The sequence below is a fragment of the Parasteatoda tepidariorum genome, chromosome 3 (assembly GCF_982258835.1).
Source record: "Parasteatoda tepidariorum strain Cologne lab strain chromosome 3, Ptep-v5.0, whole genome shotgun sequence".
Lineage (NCBI taxonomy): Eukaryota > Metazoa > Arthropoda > Arachnida > Araneae > Theridiidae > Parasteatoda > Parasteatoda tepidariorum.
Window position 1 is genome coordinate 57,084,692 of NC_141757.1, and position 20,616 is coordinate 57,105,307.

The 20,616-nt window shown below is 26.5% G+C and overlaps 1 protein-coding gene across 4 annotated transcripts in view; it reads right to left on the reverse strand.

Annotated features, from left to right (window-relative positions):
* LOC107454515 (serine/threonine-protein kinase Genghis Khan) overlaps positions 1-20,616 on the reverse strand; it is a 66,825-nt gene that overhangs the window by 38,159 nt on the left and 8,050 nt on the right. For all 4 annotated transcript variants that reach the window (XM_043043315.3, XM_043043272.3, XM_071179832.2 and 1 more), the window contains exons 3-10: positions 6,840-6,931; positions 5,078-5,161; positions 4,322-4,417; positions 3,717-3,959; positions 3,528-3,584; positions 2,451-2,594; positions 2,179-2,347; positions 1,188-1,270 (exon numbers count right to left, since the gene is read on the reverse strand). In XM_043043315.3, coding sequence (XP_042899249.1) covers positions 1,188-1,270; positions 2,179-2,347; positions 2,451-2,594; positions 3,528-3,584; positions 3,717-3,959; positions 4,322-4,417; positions 5,078-5,161; positions 6,840-6,931 — 968 coding nt within the window. The remainder of the gene's footprint in view (positions 1-1,187; positions 1,271-2,178; positions 2,348-2,450; positions 2,595-3,527; positions 3,585-3,716; positions 3,960-4,321; positions 4,418-5,077; positions 5,162-6,839; positions 6,932-20,616) is intronic.

Here is a 20,616-nt window from a genome sequence, read left to right on the forward strand (position 1 = left end):
ATCAACTAAAGCGTGAGCTTATATAAAGAAAAAAATAATGATCTTGTGGGGGAAAAAAATTTTATGCATCAATGGAAAAATAATCACATTTAAAGCAGTTAAAAAACAAATAATAAAGCACTTGAATTTGCATTAACTTTTAAACAAATTGGAATTATGATACAAAATTCGCATTAAGTTCACAAAACAATGGCTCTTGCATTTTATAAAACTGTAACTCGTCTGCTGTATTTCAGTGAACTAAAGATCAACTAAACAGTATTTCTTCATACAATTTTAACAGTTTATTCTCTAAATAATGGTCAGATGTTAAATTTTTTTTATTCTCCATCATACTCCACGTACATTTTACTACAACCCATCATAATTTAAACTTTATAATTCTTATAGTTTTTGCACAGCAAAACAAAATGTAACTTAAAGAAAAAGCACAAAAAAAAAAAAATCACAAAAAAGCAATTAAAATAGCAATAACTTTCAAACAAATTGGAATTTTAAAATAAAATCTCTATGTTAAGTTAATGAACAAATACATCTCTTTTACCATGCCAAATTTTACTCTGTAGTTGCATTCCTATCAACTGCAGAGTGGCCCATATCTTATTTTTTATGAGAAGCGTAATAGTTAACCAATATTGTTTTTTTTTAATCTATTGTACTCCCTTTACAGTTTTTTACAATCCATCACAATTTTAAGTTGATAAATCTAATAGTTTTTTAGCAGAAAGATAAAATGTAACATTAAGTTACATTGTAAGAATTTTTTAGGCTCTGTCAAAATATATGGAAGCCTGAAAGATATAATCCATTTAAACAGAATTTAAACTACAGATAGATTTTTAAAAACATTTTTAAAAAAGGTTCAGAAATGTTGTTGTATTCAAAAAAGAACTATCAATAACTGAGGCTAGGTTTAAAAAAAATCAAAAAAGGTATTTTTCCTCATTTAAACAGATCAAGAATTAGGACAGCTATTTTAAAAGATTCCTATATAAAAAAATATAAAAAACAGTTACAAACTTATGGATTATATTATGTTCTACCAAAAAATTTCCTTTTCAATGGAAATTTTTTTTTTTATGTATAGTTAGTTGAAGCTAAACTATGTAACCTATTCTCACATCAGAATTGGTATTAAGCCATACAAATCATACCACACCATATAAATAATATAAAATAAGGTATACCGAATGTTTCAAATCACTTTCATCAACATCAAAATTAGATGTATCTGTTGGACTGCTAACTTCAGGAATGTATGGAGCTGTTGCTAGAAAGGATAAAAACAAAATAGATTAAATAAAAAAATTATCTACAGATATTAAGTAAATTGCAAAATACTTATAACCAGTCACCAAATATAAATAATTAATAAGAATTAAAATAGAATTTATACTAACAATAACATTAATTGGAATAACATTTTAAATCGATATGTCTTATATAACAAAAACTATCTTTGTAACTGGTATTCAAACAATGATTTTCAGTAGTCACAGAGCTATTTTTTCCTGTTTTTTATAGTAACATAAATATTCAAAAGTTATAATAAATAAATGAAAAAAATTTATTTTTTTATTTTATAAGGATATATTTTACCAAACAACAAAGTAAGCTTCAATATATGCAATTTAATTACATCAAAATTACTAATTAAGAGTAATAAAATTATCAAAACAGATACTTTGTATTGAATTACCGAAAAAATTAAATTTGTTCTCAAAAAAAATATTAATATCAGTAATCTTGGGAATATTTAGTTTCTGTTAATTGTAAAACCAACAAGAATATCGAAAATCATGCATAAATTAAAAAATAAAATGTGGTAAAAATTAATAATTTCAACCTTAGTCAGATAATGTGGTTAATGCCTAAAGTGGTGCCCATGTGTTTGTTTGCAACTGATGTAATTTTTTTAGAACTGGGAAAAAAGGCATACAGTGATTAAATATGCCATAAACAATATCTGTTACTTTTAACTGTACATCAATATTTAAGCATGAAACAAAATAAATACATTATTCACAACATATATCATTTGATGACTATGAACTGTAATTATATAAGTAACGAGTTTGCTGGAAAAATTTCAATGACTTGAAACTTTTTTACGTGAAAAAGAAGGCTAGGTGAAAATATGTAACTAGAAGTCAAAAGTAATTTAATTTCAGAACATACCATTTTTTGCATCATCCCAATCTAAGCCATCAAACCAAGGATGATTTTTAAAATCCTCTAAGCCGTGTTGTCCTAGCCTACAATCTGATGAACATATCAACTTCCTCATCAAATCTTTGGCTTCTTCAGATACAACGAATCCTGGATCATCAGGAAAGTCAAAACAATTCTGAAAGATATTTATCATCATATAACTGAGTTTTTACAACATTTTTATTACAAATTTAAAAAGATCATATTAATAGCTTTAATTTAAAAGCATATGCACCAACCTTGTGATTCATAATCTTTCCATATGTTTCAACTAAAGATTCAGCATAGAAAGGTGTTTCTCCATACAGCATTTCATACATGCAAACCCCTAAAGACCACCAATCACATTCAGGACCATACTTTCCCTGACCATCTTCCATCGCCTATAAGATTATAGAACATTGTTAGACAATGTGCTATTATTATCATTGAAAAAAAGAATTAAAATGGAACAAATTTCATAACTTATACGACATAATAGTTTAAGTTCTTTTAAGAAATCTTAATAAGTTCTTAATAACGAACTCTATAAGCATTTAATTGTAAACCAAAAGATAAGTGTATTCTTGAATTTGACTTAAGGTTCAAGATGTTTTTATTGAAAACATTTTGAATGCACCTTAACCAACATTTATGTTAGCTGGCAAGGATAAAATATTACAATATTATCACAAAACCATCATTTATCACAAAAACAATTTGATTTTCAGTTAAGTCTTATAAAAAGAAATGAAAAATTGAAATGATGCTGATTTTGAGTACAAAAAAAAATTTTTTTGTTCATTAGTTAGATTATGATTGAATTTCAAATAACAATATTTTTATATTTTTGTAGCATTTCTAGTAATGAAATTACATTAATAATAGGCAGATACATCTTGAAAATAAACTTATTTTCCTCAAGTAAATTCATCATTTCATTAATTTTTGTCACTAAAAAATTTATTTTAGAAGTTATTAGTGTAAAACTTTTCTGTAAGATTTTTTTTTTTTTTAAATTAATCACTTTTCACTTTTGAAATCACGTTTGAAAAATGCATCATAAACATAAATATTAAATAAAGTAATTAAACACAAGCAAAAAATAAATATAGTAATTCATTTAATGATGGTTAATTATAATGAATTATTGTATTAAATGAATAAAATCAAAATACTTTCACACTACCATTACAAAACCATAAAAATAGTAGAAAAATTATTAAAAAAAAAGGCATTGAATTTTTAAACACATGATTTACCACAATATACTAGAAAAAAATAACATAAAAATGTAGTCTTATAATTGAAATTCGTAAAAAATGTTTTAAAATTACCCTTAGTATTTCAGGTGAAATATAATCAGGCGTTCCAACAGCTACATTTGATTGTACCTGTCAAGAAATAATAAAAAAAATTTAAAAAATACTTAAATAAGAAATTAAGTCATTTGCTTTTAGTTTGTAGAATTTAATAATTAGACTTAAAAATAAGTGACTAGTTATTTAAAAAAAAAAAATTCTTACTGAGCCATCTTCAAGTAATTTTAAACAGGAACCAAAATCAGCTAGACGAATATGACCAGAAGCATCTAGCAAAACATTATCAGGTTTAATATCACGATGCACATAGCCCAGTCTATGAATAGAATGAACAGCTAAAATCATCTCTACAATATAAAATTTCGCCATATCTTCCGGCAGATGGTCTTCAAACTTGCTTAACAGTGTTAGTAGATCACCACCACAATAGTAATCCATAAGAAAGTACTGAAAGTAAAAATTTCATAACTAAGAAAGATGTAAAATTTCAATGCGTATTATTTTTCCCCTGTAAAATATATATAATCTTTGAATAAAAATGCAGAGAGAATATAAAAACATCAAATCAATGATCAATTTTTCCTTCCAGTAGAAAGTAACACAATTATTTAGATAATTAAATAAATTTATGTACATATATATCTTAAAACAATCAAATTAAACATTTAATACCCTTTTTTGCTTAATAAATCTATCAACAATTCAAATTTCAGAAAAAAATCTTATTTAAATTTTATAAATGCTCAATTATATTTTTCTAACATTTTTCCACATCTTATAACATAATCAAGTAAAATATTTCAACTCACTAAATTACTGTCATCTTGAAATGCGTAATGCAGGTGTGTAATCCACCTTTTATCACCATAAACTAAAACATCTCGCTCTTCTTGGAAACAGGCAGTCTGCAATAATATAAACATTTATTACACTTTGAAACATTTAAATTGATTTTGTTTCAACAACAAACTTTAAAAAGAAAATTTATTTAATTATTATTTTAATTTATTTATTTTGACTTGAATAATACCAAACAGATTTTCTTTCTATTGAATAACTGTACTGATACTAAATTTAATACTGATCTGATACTAAGATTTAAAGATGCATGTACATTAAATTACTATTCAACTACTTCTGTGAAGTGAGGGTTGGTCTGCCAAATATTTGGCTTGGCAGAAAAATTAATACTAGGATAGCTGAATAATTTTGTAACTTTGATTTATAAAATACATAGTTCATTTTTAAGAAAGCATAAATACAAACAATTTTAAATAAAAATAATAAGTAATTCCAACGAAAAAACTTTCCCGATACACTGTTAAGAAAAATTACTGTCGATTCTTTTTCTTGTTAAGTATAATAATACTTTGAGCTAATTATATATTTTTTAATAACAAAAATTATGAGCAAAAATATTTTTTTCAAATTTTGACACACAATAAAAAAAATTGAAACTATGAATAAAAATAACAAAAAATGACAAACGTAAAAAATATCGTTAACAGTTATAAGTGCTAAATTTCTGAAAATAGAGGATCAAATAGTTTATATGTCAGTCTTACCCCTTCTCTTTTTAACATTTCCCATTTGTTAAGAATTTTCATTGCATACACCTTGCCAGTTGTTTTATGCTTAACTACAGCTACCTAAAAGTAAGAATAAACATTAAAATACTTTACAATCTATAAAAAAAAAAACATATTACATGAATGCTATTCTAAAAGTTTTATTTTTGACAACAGTTTGTATAGCAACTAAAATATTTCTACAAAAATAAATATTATTTTATAGAAAATTTTTATGATAAGGTATAACAAAGAGTTTGAACATACATTAAATTCATTTCTGGCACTTTCAGATTCTGAAAGTTAGAAGTCAACTTAAATTTCTGCCACATCACTCTGATTAAAAAAATTAAAAATTGCTTTTTTTTAAAAAAAATTGATTGAAATTTTATCTATACAGAAGAGAGAAAGAGGACCTTCATAAGAAAAGCAAAATAAAATTATTATGCATGCCAAGAGACATGAGTGAAAAAGATTAACATAGTTAAATTTGGAGACATGCTTAGTGGAGATGATGAATGGAGCAACCGTTAGTACTGCAAAAAATCGGTTTAATTCAAAAGCGTTTTCAAGTTGATTAAATTTTAAAACTTGTAATAATTTTTGATATTTTATATTATTGCAATATAATTTAGTTATAAAATAAAGCACAAGCCAATTGTTAACTAACGGGGTCAAGGAGTTAAGGCTCCACAATTTTGAGAACAGTAACATGATGGTAGCAATGTGGTCAGCATTTTGTAACTACCGCCTTAGTTCCAAGCTGTTATCCAATAATCAGAAGCTGGGTGAGCTCTAAGCAATCACCAGAAATAGGACCCAGTTCATAACAATAATAGTTCAGTGCCTTAACCACTGTACCATCTGTTCAATTATTCAGGGTTACATATTTACAAACTTGCAAATACATATTTTACATCTGTTATTTTAATTTGTATCATTTTCTTTTTCAAAATTTCAGCATGTTCCATAGAAAAAATTTGAAAATATGTTTTAAACATCAAATATGTTTTACTTCACCAGAGCCACAAAAATTCTAAGCACATTCTTGTCCAAGTTGCTGCATGTGTCTATCATGTAGTAATTTTAGGACTGTGTAATATGACTTTACATCTTGAATGCAAGCAGAGAATTTTTGAGATTTGTAAGGTTGCACAAGATAGCATTAATCTTCATTTTAAAAAATTTTATTAAATAATTATAGTGTACCTATACCACTGAAACCTATGTGAACTGTACCTATACCACTGAAAAATAAATATTTGCTAATAAAGTAAAAATAAAGCTCAACACACACAAAAAGCATCCAAGACCTTAGCCATAATAAAATTTCTTGATTCTTCCCTGATTTATCAATTTAAATACCTTGACTTAGGTTTTCTAACCTAGCATAGTGACCTTGCTCTATGAAATAGATTAATTCCCAAATAAATGTAAATAAACAATTGAACTTAATCTACCATTAACTAATAAACCAATCTACAAATTTTTCTTTAAAAAAAATGCTAACAGAAAATCAGATAATTATATTAAAGATAAGCAAAATATCTTCATTTAATAGTATTAAAAATTTTAAACAATAATATATATATTAGGCATTATTTGAAAGCCAGAGCAAGCTTTAAACAATTTAAACCAATAATTATTTTTCAATTTTTTATGATCAGCAGCTGTTTTAACGATTTGGAGTGTGCTCCATAATCCAATTTTTAGAGAATTAGTTTTTTTGTGATAAGAATAGAATAAGAAAATTTCATACTTCACCAAATGCTCCTCTTCCAATAATTTTTAAGGCTTCAAAATCATCACGGCTCAGCCGTAAACCTTTTATTTTTTCAACTGTAGGCTTCACTAAAATTGTCAAGAATATTTTATAAAACAAAACATATAATCCAACATAAAAAAGAAATTGCATATTTAGTAAAAATACTTATTAAAATGGTAAGTTATCAAAAAAATAAAAAGTCATTTGAAAATGTAATATGAATTAATTTTTAAACAAATTTTTATACATAAGATAAAACTGGAATATGTAAAAACTACTGATATTTAACAACTCTTCTTTTTCAATATCAGAAATATCATTTCACCATTACTAAAAGACATCTCCATTGTTGAAAGAAGTCAATAATTGTATTATAGATTGCCATTAATTAAAAAAAATTAACTAATACAATAGCTCTTAAATTGTAAAAATGAACCAAATCACATTCAGCACATTAATTTTCAACACTGTACTTGCATTTCAGTGAACTGCAGATTAAATTTCGTAGCAATTTTTTATTCGCGTTACAGTTAATAATCCTCTAGCAAACTGGTAAATGTTAAAATTTTGTATTCAATCAAAATAAATGTAAATTTTGTTGTATTCTCAATTTTTTAAGCCTTGTATTTTTTACGCAGTGAAACAAAATAAAATCTTAAATTAAACATCTAAAACAGCGACTGATCTAACGACTTTTTAATATAGACAGAAAATTCTCCGAGTAAGAGAAATAAATTTTAATACTTTTCTTTTAAATAAAAGATATATGGTCATCGTTTAATGCAAAAAGGTGAGGAAACAGTCGCGAAAGAAGCACTTAGAGTTGCAATAACTTTCAAACAAATCAGAAGAAGAAGAAAAAGAAGAAAAAAACAGAGTTTACAAATAAAAAATAGCCTTTTCAGAACGTCAAATTTCAACTATGTAATAGCAATTCTGTGTGTGGGCGGCAAATCGGTCAGTGAAGTATTTTTTTTAACACCAGGAGTCTGTCCAGACATTTTGTAAAAGGTCCGTTTTTGCAAAATTGTGAAAAAATTAAGCGTAATATGTGAATATAGAATAAACGTTAAGTCACATTCTTTCAACCAGGGTCCACTTTTGTGAATTTGAGCAAATAGGGTTCTGTTATTGCAAAAAAAATTTTCAACGAGTTTTTAAATTGTAAATAGATACAAGATTATGCTCAACAATGTTAAATTACAATTAAAAAATTGAATTTTCAAAAATAAACAGCAATTGCTGCTACTAAATTAGAGATGCAGCATACAAATATTTAGTATTTAGCCTATACTGCTCAACAGAGAATATTCATTTCGGACGACTACTGGAAGAAGCGCCTGCCGAAGACAAAACTTAATTCGTTTACATCAATCTTGTTTTTAAGTTAAAATATTTTGTGAAGGGTCCGTTTTCATAAAAAGATATTTTGTGAAGGGTCCTTTAACGGACCCAAATTTCTTCTAAACATACCCCTGAACACTATAAATTTATCATTTAATACTCGAAACTACCGAATGTTAAAATTTCTCATTCCATTGTTCTTTTCACGTTTTTCTATACATCTTCACAATTTTAAATTCTTATGGTTCAATTTCTTCATATTTTCAAGTTCTTCAAAGCGGTTCTAACGATTTTTTAATTTCGAGAGAAAAGCCAAAAAAAAAAAAAAAAAAAAAAAAGAATTGCGGGTAAAAACAATACTTAAAAAACTGAAGTTCTGTGAGAATTAATTTTCCTAGATGATTTTCCATTAAATTAATCCAAAAAAAAAGGTTCCAACTAAGTTAATAATTTAAAAAAAAAATCAAAATATTTTAGCGGTACTTATCTAAAAGAAAGAAAAAGAGGCGAAAATGCAAATATCAGGTAGAGTAAACAAATATTCGGACATTTTAAAGTACATTAATTTTCAAAATCCTTCCCCCCCCCCTCATTAACGCGCTGTAGGTACGCAACTTAAAAAAATTAACTACAACCAGAATCCGGTTGTTCATAAAACTATCTTAATTTGATAATTGAAATAAAAAAGATCCTGATCATTTTTTTTTTCCTTTTGCAAAGCTTAGCAATAAAAATAATAAAATAAAAAAAGCAATTAACTCAGATGCAGAAAGAATTGTATTTGATATTAAATGTAAATTAGATAGAATTAAGCTACTGGCTCAAATTAAAAGCAATTAGCTTGAGTTAACGAGATCCACCCAGTTATTAATATCATTTTATTCATACTACAATTATAAAGAACTGCATCGAATAACAGCAACTAATCTTGTTAGATGAAAAAGAAAGATCCTGCTTTGCCTTCAAAAACTTTAGTTCGAAAGGCAAATCAGCGCCGAAGTTCCGGATTTAAAGATGTTAGGAAATGAGCGAACAAAAAGAAAAGAAAAATTCCTTTCATATAAGAGTTTCAAGACAGTGGAGTAGCAACAGAATATGTAGGCGGTTTTCCTACAGTTTCAAGAGTGTTAAACGTAAGTAAAAAATAGAAATCATTCGCTATTTACGTCAACAACACACCTCTTCAATGAACTACAAACAAAATAAAATATAAAATTTCAAAAAAAAAAAAAAAAAACTTGAAAAAGTGCCAAAATAGAAGTGTTACTAGTTTTTTGTGAGTACTCCGTGAATGAAATCACGAACAATCAAAAAGAAACTCTCATTATGTCCTTGCTTAATTTTTGTTTGAAACTAACAGGAAATTCTAGATAATTCAACAGACAAAAATATTTAAAAGAAAAATTCGGTTAAACAACAAGATAAAAATGTGAAGGATAAGATACAATTGTTACTTCTAAGTAAATAACTAATAACACAAAGATTTAATCATTAACAAGAATTAAAAAAGGTAAAAAATCTTCGTTAAATTAATTATCTGAGCAAGATGTTCAATGATTATAAAAACAAAAATAAATAAATAGATAGAAAAAAATAGTGGGAGAAATAATTTAATCACGCTATTATTTACAAGTCTGAATCACAGTGCTTTAATGCGAGTTAAATTGAGGTCAATATCAAAAGGATATATACTAGAGATGAGGATGTTCGTCCTCAATTAATGGTAAGCTTCTAAAATGTTCAAACACTATATTTAATTCTTCACATCGTTCCGAACAAATAAACTGAACAACGCCAGCCGCAATTAATAATAAAAAGAGATGAAAGTTATATCTGATTAATTATAAATTATTTTCTTTAAAACTTTCAAACCAATTGTCACAAAACTTAAAGTGTTAATCTCAATTTTTCAGAAAATTTAATATTTAGATAATTTAACAGATATTTCATCCGCTTTTACTAGAGCCCCTGGCTTTTACCGACATAATAATGTGACGTAATAATGTCGGTTAGTTTTTATATACAGTTGGTATAATTATTAAATAATATTAAATTTACATAATAATTGAGTAAATTAGCGAATTTGTTAACTTGTTTTCTTTTTATTATTTTTTTAATTGGAAACAATTTTTACTACATATCATTACCTCACATGTTAGAATTTTGGTGAAATAATGGAAGATATTAATCAAGCGATTGTGATTATCTTAATTTGTTTACTTAGATGGTTTTGTTTTTGATGAACAAGCCCGTACTTGGTGACGTGCTTAAAACGGTCCAGAGAGGCTAAAATTTAAGGCCATAAAAATCTGTTAAATTCATCACTCAAGTTGGTTTAATTCTAAAATTAAGTTGGTTTAATTCTAAAATTAAGAAGAACCTTTAATAATTTGTATTTGGAATTTTTATACTATCATCGCATATTATAACACCGCACTATGCTTATTAATTTATCAAATAAAGAAATTTGGGTTTTCTCTTTTTTCTATCGAAATTGCAGTAAAACCTCATAGCAAAATGCAGCCAAATATCGTGTTGCATTTTTAGTTAGATTCGTATCGATTCCTTTGCAAACTGAAACTGACAACAGATATTGTGACAACAGAGATTGATATTCTGACAACAGATTTAGATGGTAACTATTTCAATCACAGTATAAGGGAACTAAGGTTCGTTGGTCCACTTTTTCAGTCTTTATTTATTATCTAATTATAAAAGTATACAAAATATTTTTGTTTCTTAGTTTTTTCTTTCATTTCCTACAAAACAAACGACAAGCATTGCAGCATTCAAGATTTTTTTAACAATGATTTGAAAGTAACTATTTCATATAAATTAGAAAAAAAGGAAAAGAAAAAGAAAAAAAAGAAGAAGAAGCTTTGGAAAGAAAGACCATCGTATTCTGGTATCGCCCCATATCTTGCAATGGTCAAAATTGCAAGATATGGGGTGCGATGAAACCATGTAATAATAATAGAAACAACATTGAATAATAAATGTTATCCAATTCAGTTGTCGCATTAAATTTTTTTTTTTTATTTAAAACGAAAAATGCATTTTTAGAGATCAATAAATTAATTAAATAATATATCGGTAGAAAATAAAAAATAATCATTCTTAATATACTCAATTAGCTATGAATTTTTTTTTTTTTTTTAATTTTGCACTTATTACTGATGTTGAAAAATTAAATATGACATAAGAACTGATAGAAATTTAAAGTTACCAAAGAATATAGCAAACAGTAACTGCGCAGTAGAAAATTTGCTATTTCCTGAACGGGTTTCCAAAAAAAAAGAAAGAATTATATCATCTCCATGCTTTATCAACATTTGCTGGATATAAGAAATATTTTTTATTACCACTGCATCACACATTCTGAATTCATTATAGAATATTGAGACATTAACATACAGAAACAATCTTAAAAAATTATGCCAGTAATAATTTTGTTCTTCGTCATAATTCATTGAAAAAAATGTGATTTTGTATTTTAATAACTTTCTTTACATTTATATGCACAGAAACTTATTGGGTAACTGCTATCTTTTTTGATCAGTTATCTTACAAAAGTAAATACAATATTTCTGACAAATTTACTAATTTAATGTAAATAAAAATAGTTTTTTGAAAGTAGAATTGATAAAAATAGTTTTAGTGATAACATGAATTTAAAATAATTTTTGTTTAATAATTTCTTGAAATATTTGTTATTTTATCCATTTTTCCTGAGATTTTTATCTGAATTTCAACCCTGTAAAACTTAAAAATTTGTAAAAAAGAATTTTTGAAATACATTTTTACTTCTGAAAATCATAAATAACTTTCAGTAATTATTTTTAAGTGAACATAATTATATAACACAGGAAATAACTAAAATAATGTTTTTACAAAAGTTCTTCTGAACTGCCATTCTATCTATTTCTTAGTGAACCAAAGTGTCCTGTATTCTGGGTTTCACAAAAGATCATAATTTTTCCACATAACAACTCAAATAATTTAAAATAATCATTAATGTTAAGTGTTGAAAAATTATTTTAATTTATTACCATATAAACAAGTTTCAGAAGTCAAAGCCGTAGTTTTAAAAATTACTCAGCAGTGCTCAAAAATAGCTTGTTGGAAAAAAAATGACAAACCTTACTGTGTCATGTGATTAGTTCATAATATTAGTCCGACTATTTGGGGGAAATGTTAGCGAGGAAAAAAATATTTAATGGCATTAAAATAATTGAGCCTGGTCCAACGTACTTCCAACTCACCTAACATGCCCGGTATATTCCGGTATTTTCTTATGAATCAACAAAAATAAACTGATAAAGTGAAAAAAATTTACTATTGTTTTGTTCATCTACGGGAAGCGAGAGTTATAAAAAACACGTAAGAAAAAAAATACAAATGAAAGCCGATTTCCTTGTGTTACGTAATTGATAAGGTTTGGTTTTAATTATTAATTGTATTTACAATTCAAACAATAGCGAACAAAAAATCGAAATCTCAACAACTTAAAACTAAAACACCACAGGTCAAAACTAGATCTAAGATTTTTGACGGAAAATCAAATTTTACATGTGTAAATATCTATCTTTTAAGTTAGGATTTTGAAAGGAAAATACTAAGTTTCTAAATAAGTAAAGGAAATAGCATATAAACATTAAATAGAAATAATAACGGAAGCTTGGAGATTAGTGATGTCAAAAGGTTAAAAGCAACAAAAAATGTTTTGGCGTGCAAAAATAAAAACCTTTTAGTTATATCCACATCCGTGGAGTATGATAAGAAAAAAAATTAGAGCGTATACAACTCAGAAATATGATATGAATCATGTTTTCAAACTAATGTTGTAGTGTAAAGAATCAAAACATATTTAAATTATTAAATAATTTTCATTAGAAAAATTATAGCAAATCGTCAGAAGCTTTGCAAATAATATTAAATAAAAATTTAATATTATATTACTCATAAGGAGAAAATAAATACATAAATTACACTTCTCACTTTATTGAAAAGTTGGCAACACTCACTAAAAATGAAAATTTAAAATGCTTAAACAATTGAAGTTTTAAATGTGTACTAAAATACTAAAGGGCATTTTTATAAAAAAAAAAATAATAAATTGATACAGAAACGAACTTAGTATCTAGCATAAACACACATTTTTCCAAGGAGTATGAACAAAATTAAAAGAATTTTTCAAATAATGATGTCTAGAATACCAACGAAGTTTATATAAAAACAATAAAAACAATCTTACTAATTTAAATATTTTTACACAGTGGGTTTTACCCATAAGTTTATTAATAGATGACATCATAATAGAGTGAAAGCTTAACAATATTAATAATGTTAGAATCATGCACAAGTTAAAACAATCCTGTCATCGACCAGGTCAGAGAGAGGGAGAGAAACAAAAAAAACCCCGTCAAGGTAACAAAATGTTATGGAGGAATAAAAATCCAGAAGTCCAAGTTAATGGGGCTATCAATAAAGGAAATCACATTTGTTTTTCAATATTTTTGACACCTCTCTTTCTTTGACACTTTTGCAACAACAACAACAAAAAAAAAAAATAGTGTAACACTTCCCCATACACATGACGAGGCATATTACAAAACACAAACTTGCAATTCAGAAACAAAGCGCTACGTTATAGTAGATTACATTCGAAAAAATAATGATGTGTATTTTGAATTTTAAAAAAAAATTAATAATAAGTAATAGAAAACATCTTATAACTTTTAACTAATGGAATTGACATCCCACTACTATAGTCACATTAATTTATAAGAACACTAATAAAATTAAATAAACATAAATAAAAAAAGAAATTGGTCGCTACTTAACTAATACCAATGGGAAAAATTCTAGAGACAAAAACAAAATAATCTTAAAAAGCATTTTTATCTTCTTTTTTTTAAAATTAACATAAGATGGATAAAATATTTAAAAAAAAAATACTTAAAATAAAAATCAATAAAATAAAAATGGTTAATCTTTTGGTTTTAAGTGTTTCTATTTTAACCAAATTGAGTGATATCACACTCCCTGCTACATCAACCTCGCCTTCATCAGAAACCTCCAACCTAGGCTTGTTAGTACGCACATATTAATACGCCAAGCCCACAACAAAATACTCCTGCAAGTTTGACATCATTTGTGGAGGACCCCTATGCATCTTAAATCGTCAAGTTCAATTTTAAAAAAAATCCAGTTTCATCGAAGCTTGGTTAGAATTAGCATTTTGCAAAACATTTTAAGTTTTACTGCCCATTTGAAGATATTGCAGTATCATTTATTCTTTTAACACAAAATAAACGTAAATTTTTCAAAGAAACGAGATACCTTTTTAATTTGAATGGAATATCTTTTTCGATGATAAAGGCATTTTCAAAAAATTTATCCTATTTTCTTTTATGATCCTGAGCAGTTTTACCAAACCAAACGAAATTCTTTCTCAACAAGATTAGATAAAAATATTTAAGGGAAAAACGTCTAAATTCATTGAATTTCGAATAGCTTGTATTATTATCTAAGACACGAAATGATTCAGACGATTTTTTCCTTTTCCTTTGCATACAAACAAGAATATTTTTAAATGCTGCCTTAAAATTGCAATAAATTACAATTTATCTCGATTTTCTACAACTTTATTTTTTAGAAAATTTGAAATAACTTTGAAAAAAAAAATCTTTTTAATTGACCAAGAATATTGTAGGCTCAGTTTTGACAGTAACGTTTGAGCATTTTTTTAGTACATTTTTATTAACTCATTTTCGTTTCTAGGAGAAGTGGTGCCATTTTCCAACAGGCTTTATAGCACTCAGATTTGCACTGGAACTCAGTGCAAGGTGACAATACAAGTTCGAATCTTTTCTCGGCAGCTACAAGCAAAATGTATACAGTCAAAAAGTCGTCGTGATCTTTATAGTTCAATAAATTTGATACAGTCAATCAAAATTTTAATTACTTTACGATTTACGACTAACTAGAGTGCTTACATTTAAATCGGAACTCTGTGCTGGATGAAAACAAGTTACAATTGTTTCCTAAATGGGGAGTTGAAAATTTATCACCATTTTGTCCATTGAAATTTTAATCACTTTCCGATGTAATACAACGATGTAATAATCCGATGTAAACAAACTAACCAACACATAACTAAGAAAGAAGTAATACAATAAAAATTATAAAAACGTTTTTTAACAAGATCAAAAATGAAAGAATGAGGGCGCCTCATTTTCCTTATAAACTTTTTATCACTACTGAATACCCCCATTCAAATTTCTCGTATGAGATAAACCCTACGTTTTTCGTTTTAGGTTAAACAAAAATATAACTATTTTCTTCATTTTAGTAAACTTGAACAAGTAGTCTTTAAAACAAATTTGTCATCACTATGCTTAATTTAAGACCGAACAATAATGATTATAATTAGGTAAATTAAACATTTTTACCACCGCTGAACACAAGACAATTTTTTCATTATAATATTTTGCCTGTAATAATATGAACTTAAAAACTAAAAGTATGATTTCGAATCTTGATAAAAAACTTTAAAGATAAGAAGAAATTTTTTCACTTTTTAACCTAGCCAATTAATGTTTAAAAGAATAAAACAAAAAGCTTAGAAAATGTGTTAAATTCGCGGCATTTAGCGTGAATTATTAATCATAAGGCACTCATCAAGCATTAAAAAACATTTCTTTTAATGCGTCCATTCCATACTTATTGTTATAGATTAAGAAATTTTACAAGTACTTTGAATAATTCTTTCTTTCTATCTTAGAACTAAAACAGGTTAACATGGTAGCTCAGTTATTAATATAATTTTAATTATGATGTGAGAAGGAATAATCATATTCCAACGATAAAATCAAAGGAAAAACAATCTTCAAATAACCAATGAAGTCTATTCCTTTTATGCCATAACCCGATCGACACGAATTAAAGAGGCCGGTATTGTTTACAAACGCATCCGGGATCAACTCCGTGCCCTTCGCACCTGCCGTCAGGTCTCACGAATCGGGGTCCCTCTTACTCTGTTCGTCTTTACATGAAATAATTCAAAAAATTTTCTATTTCAACAACTAATATATTTTTCAAAGCACACGGCACGAATACCATAAGCAATTGCGCATCCTTAAACAAAGAGCTAGGAAGGATTGTGAATTTCGTTTAATTTTGAGCTAAAATTAAAGTAAAAAAATAGTTCTATGAAACATTTGACCTTTTGAATATAAATCAAATATTTTTAAATAAATGTAATAACATGTAATAAGAAAGTAGAAATCAGATAGTCCGAGTAGTTGAATTTGAATTGATTTTAACTTCATTCATATGGAAAGGGGGGGAGTATAATTTTGTAACAATGCATATAAGAGTGCAGCAAAAAAAAAAGGGGGGGGGAGATTTAATGACAGGTTTTAACTCTATAGTATAATGAAGGCTCAGAATTCGCTTCTCCTTTGTCTTTAACAAATCCAGAATTGAATCTCGGAAATATTGAGGGTGCAGAAAATTAATATTTTTTTTTTTTAAATTCAGATTTAGAATATAGAAGATAAGAAAAAAATCTAGTTAATCGATTCTAAAAAAAATTTAAAACTTCTTAAAGAAAAATATTTCTAAAAAGGTTAAAAAAAATTAATAAAGGTCAAGTTTATCATATCTTAAGTCAGCGCCCTCAACCCTATGCTAATTCTGATGATGGATTCCCAATGAAAATGTTTGAAATTGATAAAAATTATTTCAGAAGAGTAATAAAGTATAAATTAGAAACAACTCAGCCAATCATAAATCTTTGAACAAAACTAATATACTAAAGAAAACTATATAAGAAACTGAATATACTAAAGAAAGAAAAAAAAGAGTTTTTCCATTGAAATATTTCTTTAAAAGCACGTTTAAAAACTTAGGAAAATATGAACTAAATGCACCCCAAAATGAGAAATAATAAATGTTTTAACTATAGATTCTAAAACTCTACATTTATTTTAAAAATTATCCTATTTAAACAGTATTAAATTAAAAGTAAACTATATTTGAAAAAAAAAATAATAAATAACTAGATCTAGAGGAAAAAACAATTTATGGCCATAAAAGCTGATTTCATTATATATATATATATTTATTTATTTAAAGGTGAACAGAGAGTGTTTTTCTTCAACATGGCCCAGCTTCACTGTGTAATAACTATCTGGGAGATAAAATTTTCCATGTTATTGATTTGTCAAAATTTAGTAATCTTTAAAACGTGACAGACAATTATTCAACTGCAATTTTTGTGAAAAATGGACATAAGCCCTTCTTTCCCCTTGATCTTCATATATCATAATTAATAATACAATTGTGAAATCAGTGAAAAAATTTTGCATCATGTAGAACTCTCCAAAATTATCCTTTAATTAAGCTGTTCCTTCATTGCACAAATAACTCCATCTTTTAAAATGTCTCCAATTTATGTATAAAAGCAGATGGTTCAAGTTCAGATATAACTTTTTACATTTACAGGGGTGATTGTAAGCCCAAGGCAAAATTCCGGAAAATTTCATGAGTTAAGGAAAAAAAAAAAAAAAGAAGAAAAAAAAACAGTTTAAATTGAAAAAAAATTTTAACAAGTTTTTTTTTCCTTTTTTCTCAATGTTTGTTAGTTTACTTAAAATATATTTAAAATTTTACCAGGGGTCTGTTTAGAAGAAGTTTGGGTCCGTTAACAGACCCTTCACAAAATATCTTTTCATAAAAACGGACCCTTCACAAATTTGTTTATCTTCATTATCGTTTTGTCAATAGAATAAACCCTTCCCAGGAAGGGGGGGGGGAAAGAAGACCAATATAAAGGAACTAAGTTTTGTCTTCGGCAGACGCTTCTTCCTTTATTCGTACGAAATGAATATTAAGCTTTCAGCAGTATAGGCTAAATACCAAATATTTGTAGGTTGCATCTCTAATTTAGTAGCAGCAATTGGTGTTTATGTTTTAAATTTTTATTTTTTTTTAATTATAATTTTACAGTGTTGAGCATAATCTTTTGTCTTTACAATTTAAAAACTCCTCGAAAAAGTTTTTTGCAATAACAGGATCCTATTTGCACAAATTCACAAAAGCCGGACCCTGGTTGAAAGAATGTGACTTAACGTTTATTTTATATTCACAAATTACGAGTAATATTTTCACAATTTTGCAAAAACAGACCTTTCACAAAATGTCTGGACAGACCCCTGTTTACGCATACCTATACCATTTACAGATACCTATGATGACCTGGAGAAGTAATTAAAATTTACAAATATGTCTTTCTTTCTTGAGTTTATGATTATAACAACTATTTACTGATAAAAAATGAATATCAATCATGAATATAAGCTTATAAAGTATCTCTCTGGCTCTCCCTTATTACAAACAAATAAAATAAACTGTGTTTTTAAGGCCCCTACGCCCATGACCTTTGAAAATTTGATTTCCGGAAACTTCTGTGATCCATGATTTTTTTAAACGTCTGGATCTATCCGTATTTTTTCCGGAGCACAATCAGCCCTGCATTTTACAGGGGTCTGTCCAGGCCGAATTTACTACCGTTTATCGGTACCTTCACAAATTCAACTTTAGTATAAACGGTAGTTTCACAAATTCACATTTAGGAAAAACTGTAGTTTCACAAAATACTTTTTCTTAAAATTTTATTTTTGTATCCCTTAAGAAACGATAAATCCATATTTTGACCATATTTTTGTGTTGATTTTTTAATATGATTTGTAATTTTTCACAAATTATGTCTAAATTTTCACAAAATAGGTACCTCTCAGAAAAACCTAGACAGACCCCTGATTTAGACAAATAATTATCTTAAATAACAGAGATTAACAACTTTAAATTAGAAAATATTTTATTAAAAATTTATACTATTAAAGAAATCTAAAAAAAAAAAAAAAAAAAAAAAAGAATTATCTTAAGGCCTTTTTCAATTGTTTAACAGAATAATAGATGTGTGCTGTGGATGGCTCAATTAGAAAATAATATTCACATTGTAAAATTAGTTTCTAAACATTTATACTATTTTTTAAGTGAATGCATTTAAAGTAACTCAGACTTTATTTTTTTAATGCATTCTTTAAAATTTGTAGAAAACAGAGGAAGTAGTAGAACTAAATTATACTTGGTAACTTTTTTGTTACTAACCAACTGTTACATTTTGTCTCTCCTTTTTTTTTTTTAATGAAAACGTTATTACTCTTCTGTTTCAGATTCTTCTCAAGAGGTAAATAACATATAAAGTCCAACCTCGTTAATGCAAAGTTGGCGGGACTATCAGAATTAATTCATGTTAACCAGATTTCATCTTATCTGATGTGTCATGAAAACAATTTATTTTGTAATATTACTACATATTAATGTAAGTAAACACTACTATGTAAAAAAAAAAACAAATTAAAATAAGCTTAAAATTTTTAGCTACTTTATTTAACTATTTAATTTCATTTTTTTTTTTTTTTTTAAATTTCTTTGCTCATCTGCTTTTTTTTTACAATAAGGAAAAATAGAAACATGATTTTCCAAAATGAATAAGTGGCAGTTTATTCACCTGATTATTATCTGTGCTCTATCCAGCTTCCTTTCATGTTAAGCGATAATCAACTTAAAAATTTCATGCTAAATATGTAAAATGCAATAATAATTTATTGCGGACACAAGGGACTAAACATGTGTTTCATGCAAAGCGATATTTTGTGCTAAGCGATTTCGTGTTAATAAGGCTCGACTGCAATGAAAATAAATGCAAATAGATACAATTCTACTTTTAAATTTGTACTCACAATAAACCTTAAAGCATTAAAAAAAGTTTTTTAAAGCATAAAAAAAAAACGTTTCGACTAAATTAAATGATTGAGAAACTTTTCTTCCCGATCAGTCTTTGAGTTAAATTGTAACTTAGATAAGATCTTAATTGAAACTGAAAAAAATAACTGAATGAAAATTCACTTATTTTAATAGGATACAAGAAGAGATAAGATCTTAATATTAAATGAGCCAAAGGTCTTGAAATATAAATATGTAAAAAAAAAATTATTTTAAACAAAAACTGGGAAAGGAGTATTTTATAGAACATTCAATAAAAAATTCAGCTGTATTGGTCTTCATTTAGAAATCAAAAAACCAATTTTAAAAAAAGGTGCGCTTGAGTAGTTAATTGCGTAGTGTGCTTGCGTAAAACGGTGTCAAGTGTAGTTAATTCACATCAATGATTTTTAACAATCAATCTATATAATTATACAATTATAAAAAATATAGAAAGCAGAAAATTTTTTCAGACAATTAAAGTAATTTTATGACTTTTTAACTTTGCATAATCAATGAGAAAATGAATTATATGAAATTGATTTCTATAAAATTGATTTCAGTTAAGTTGGGTTTTTGTCTTTTTTGACTC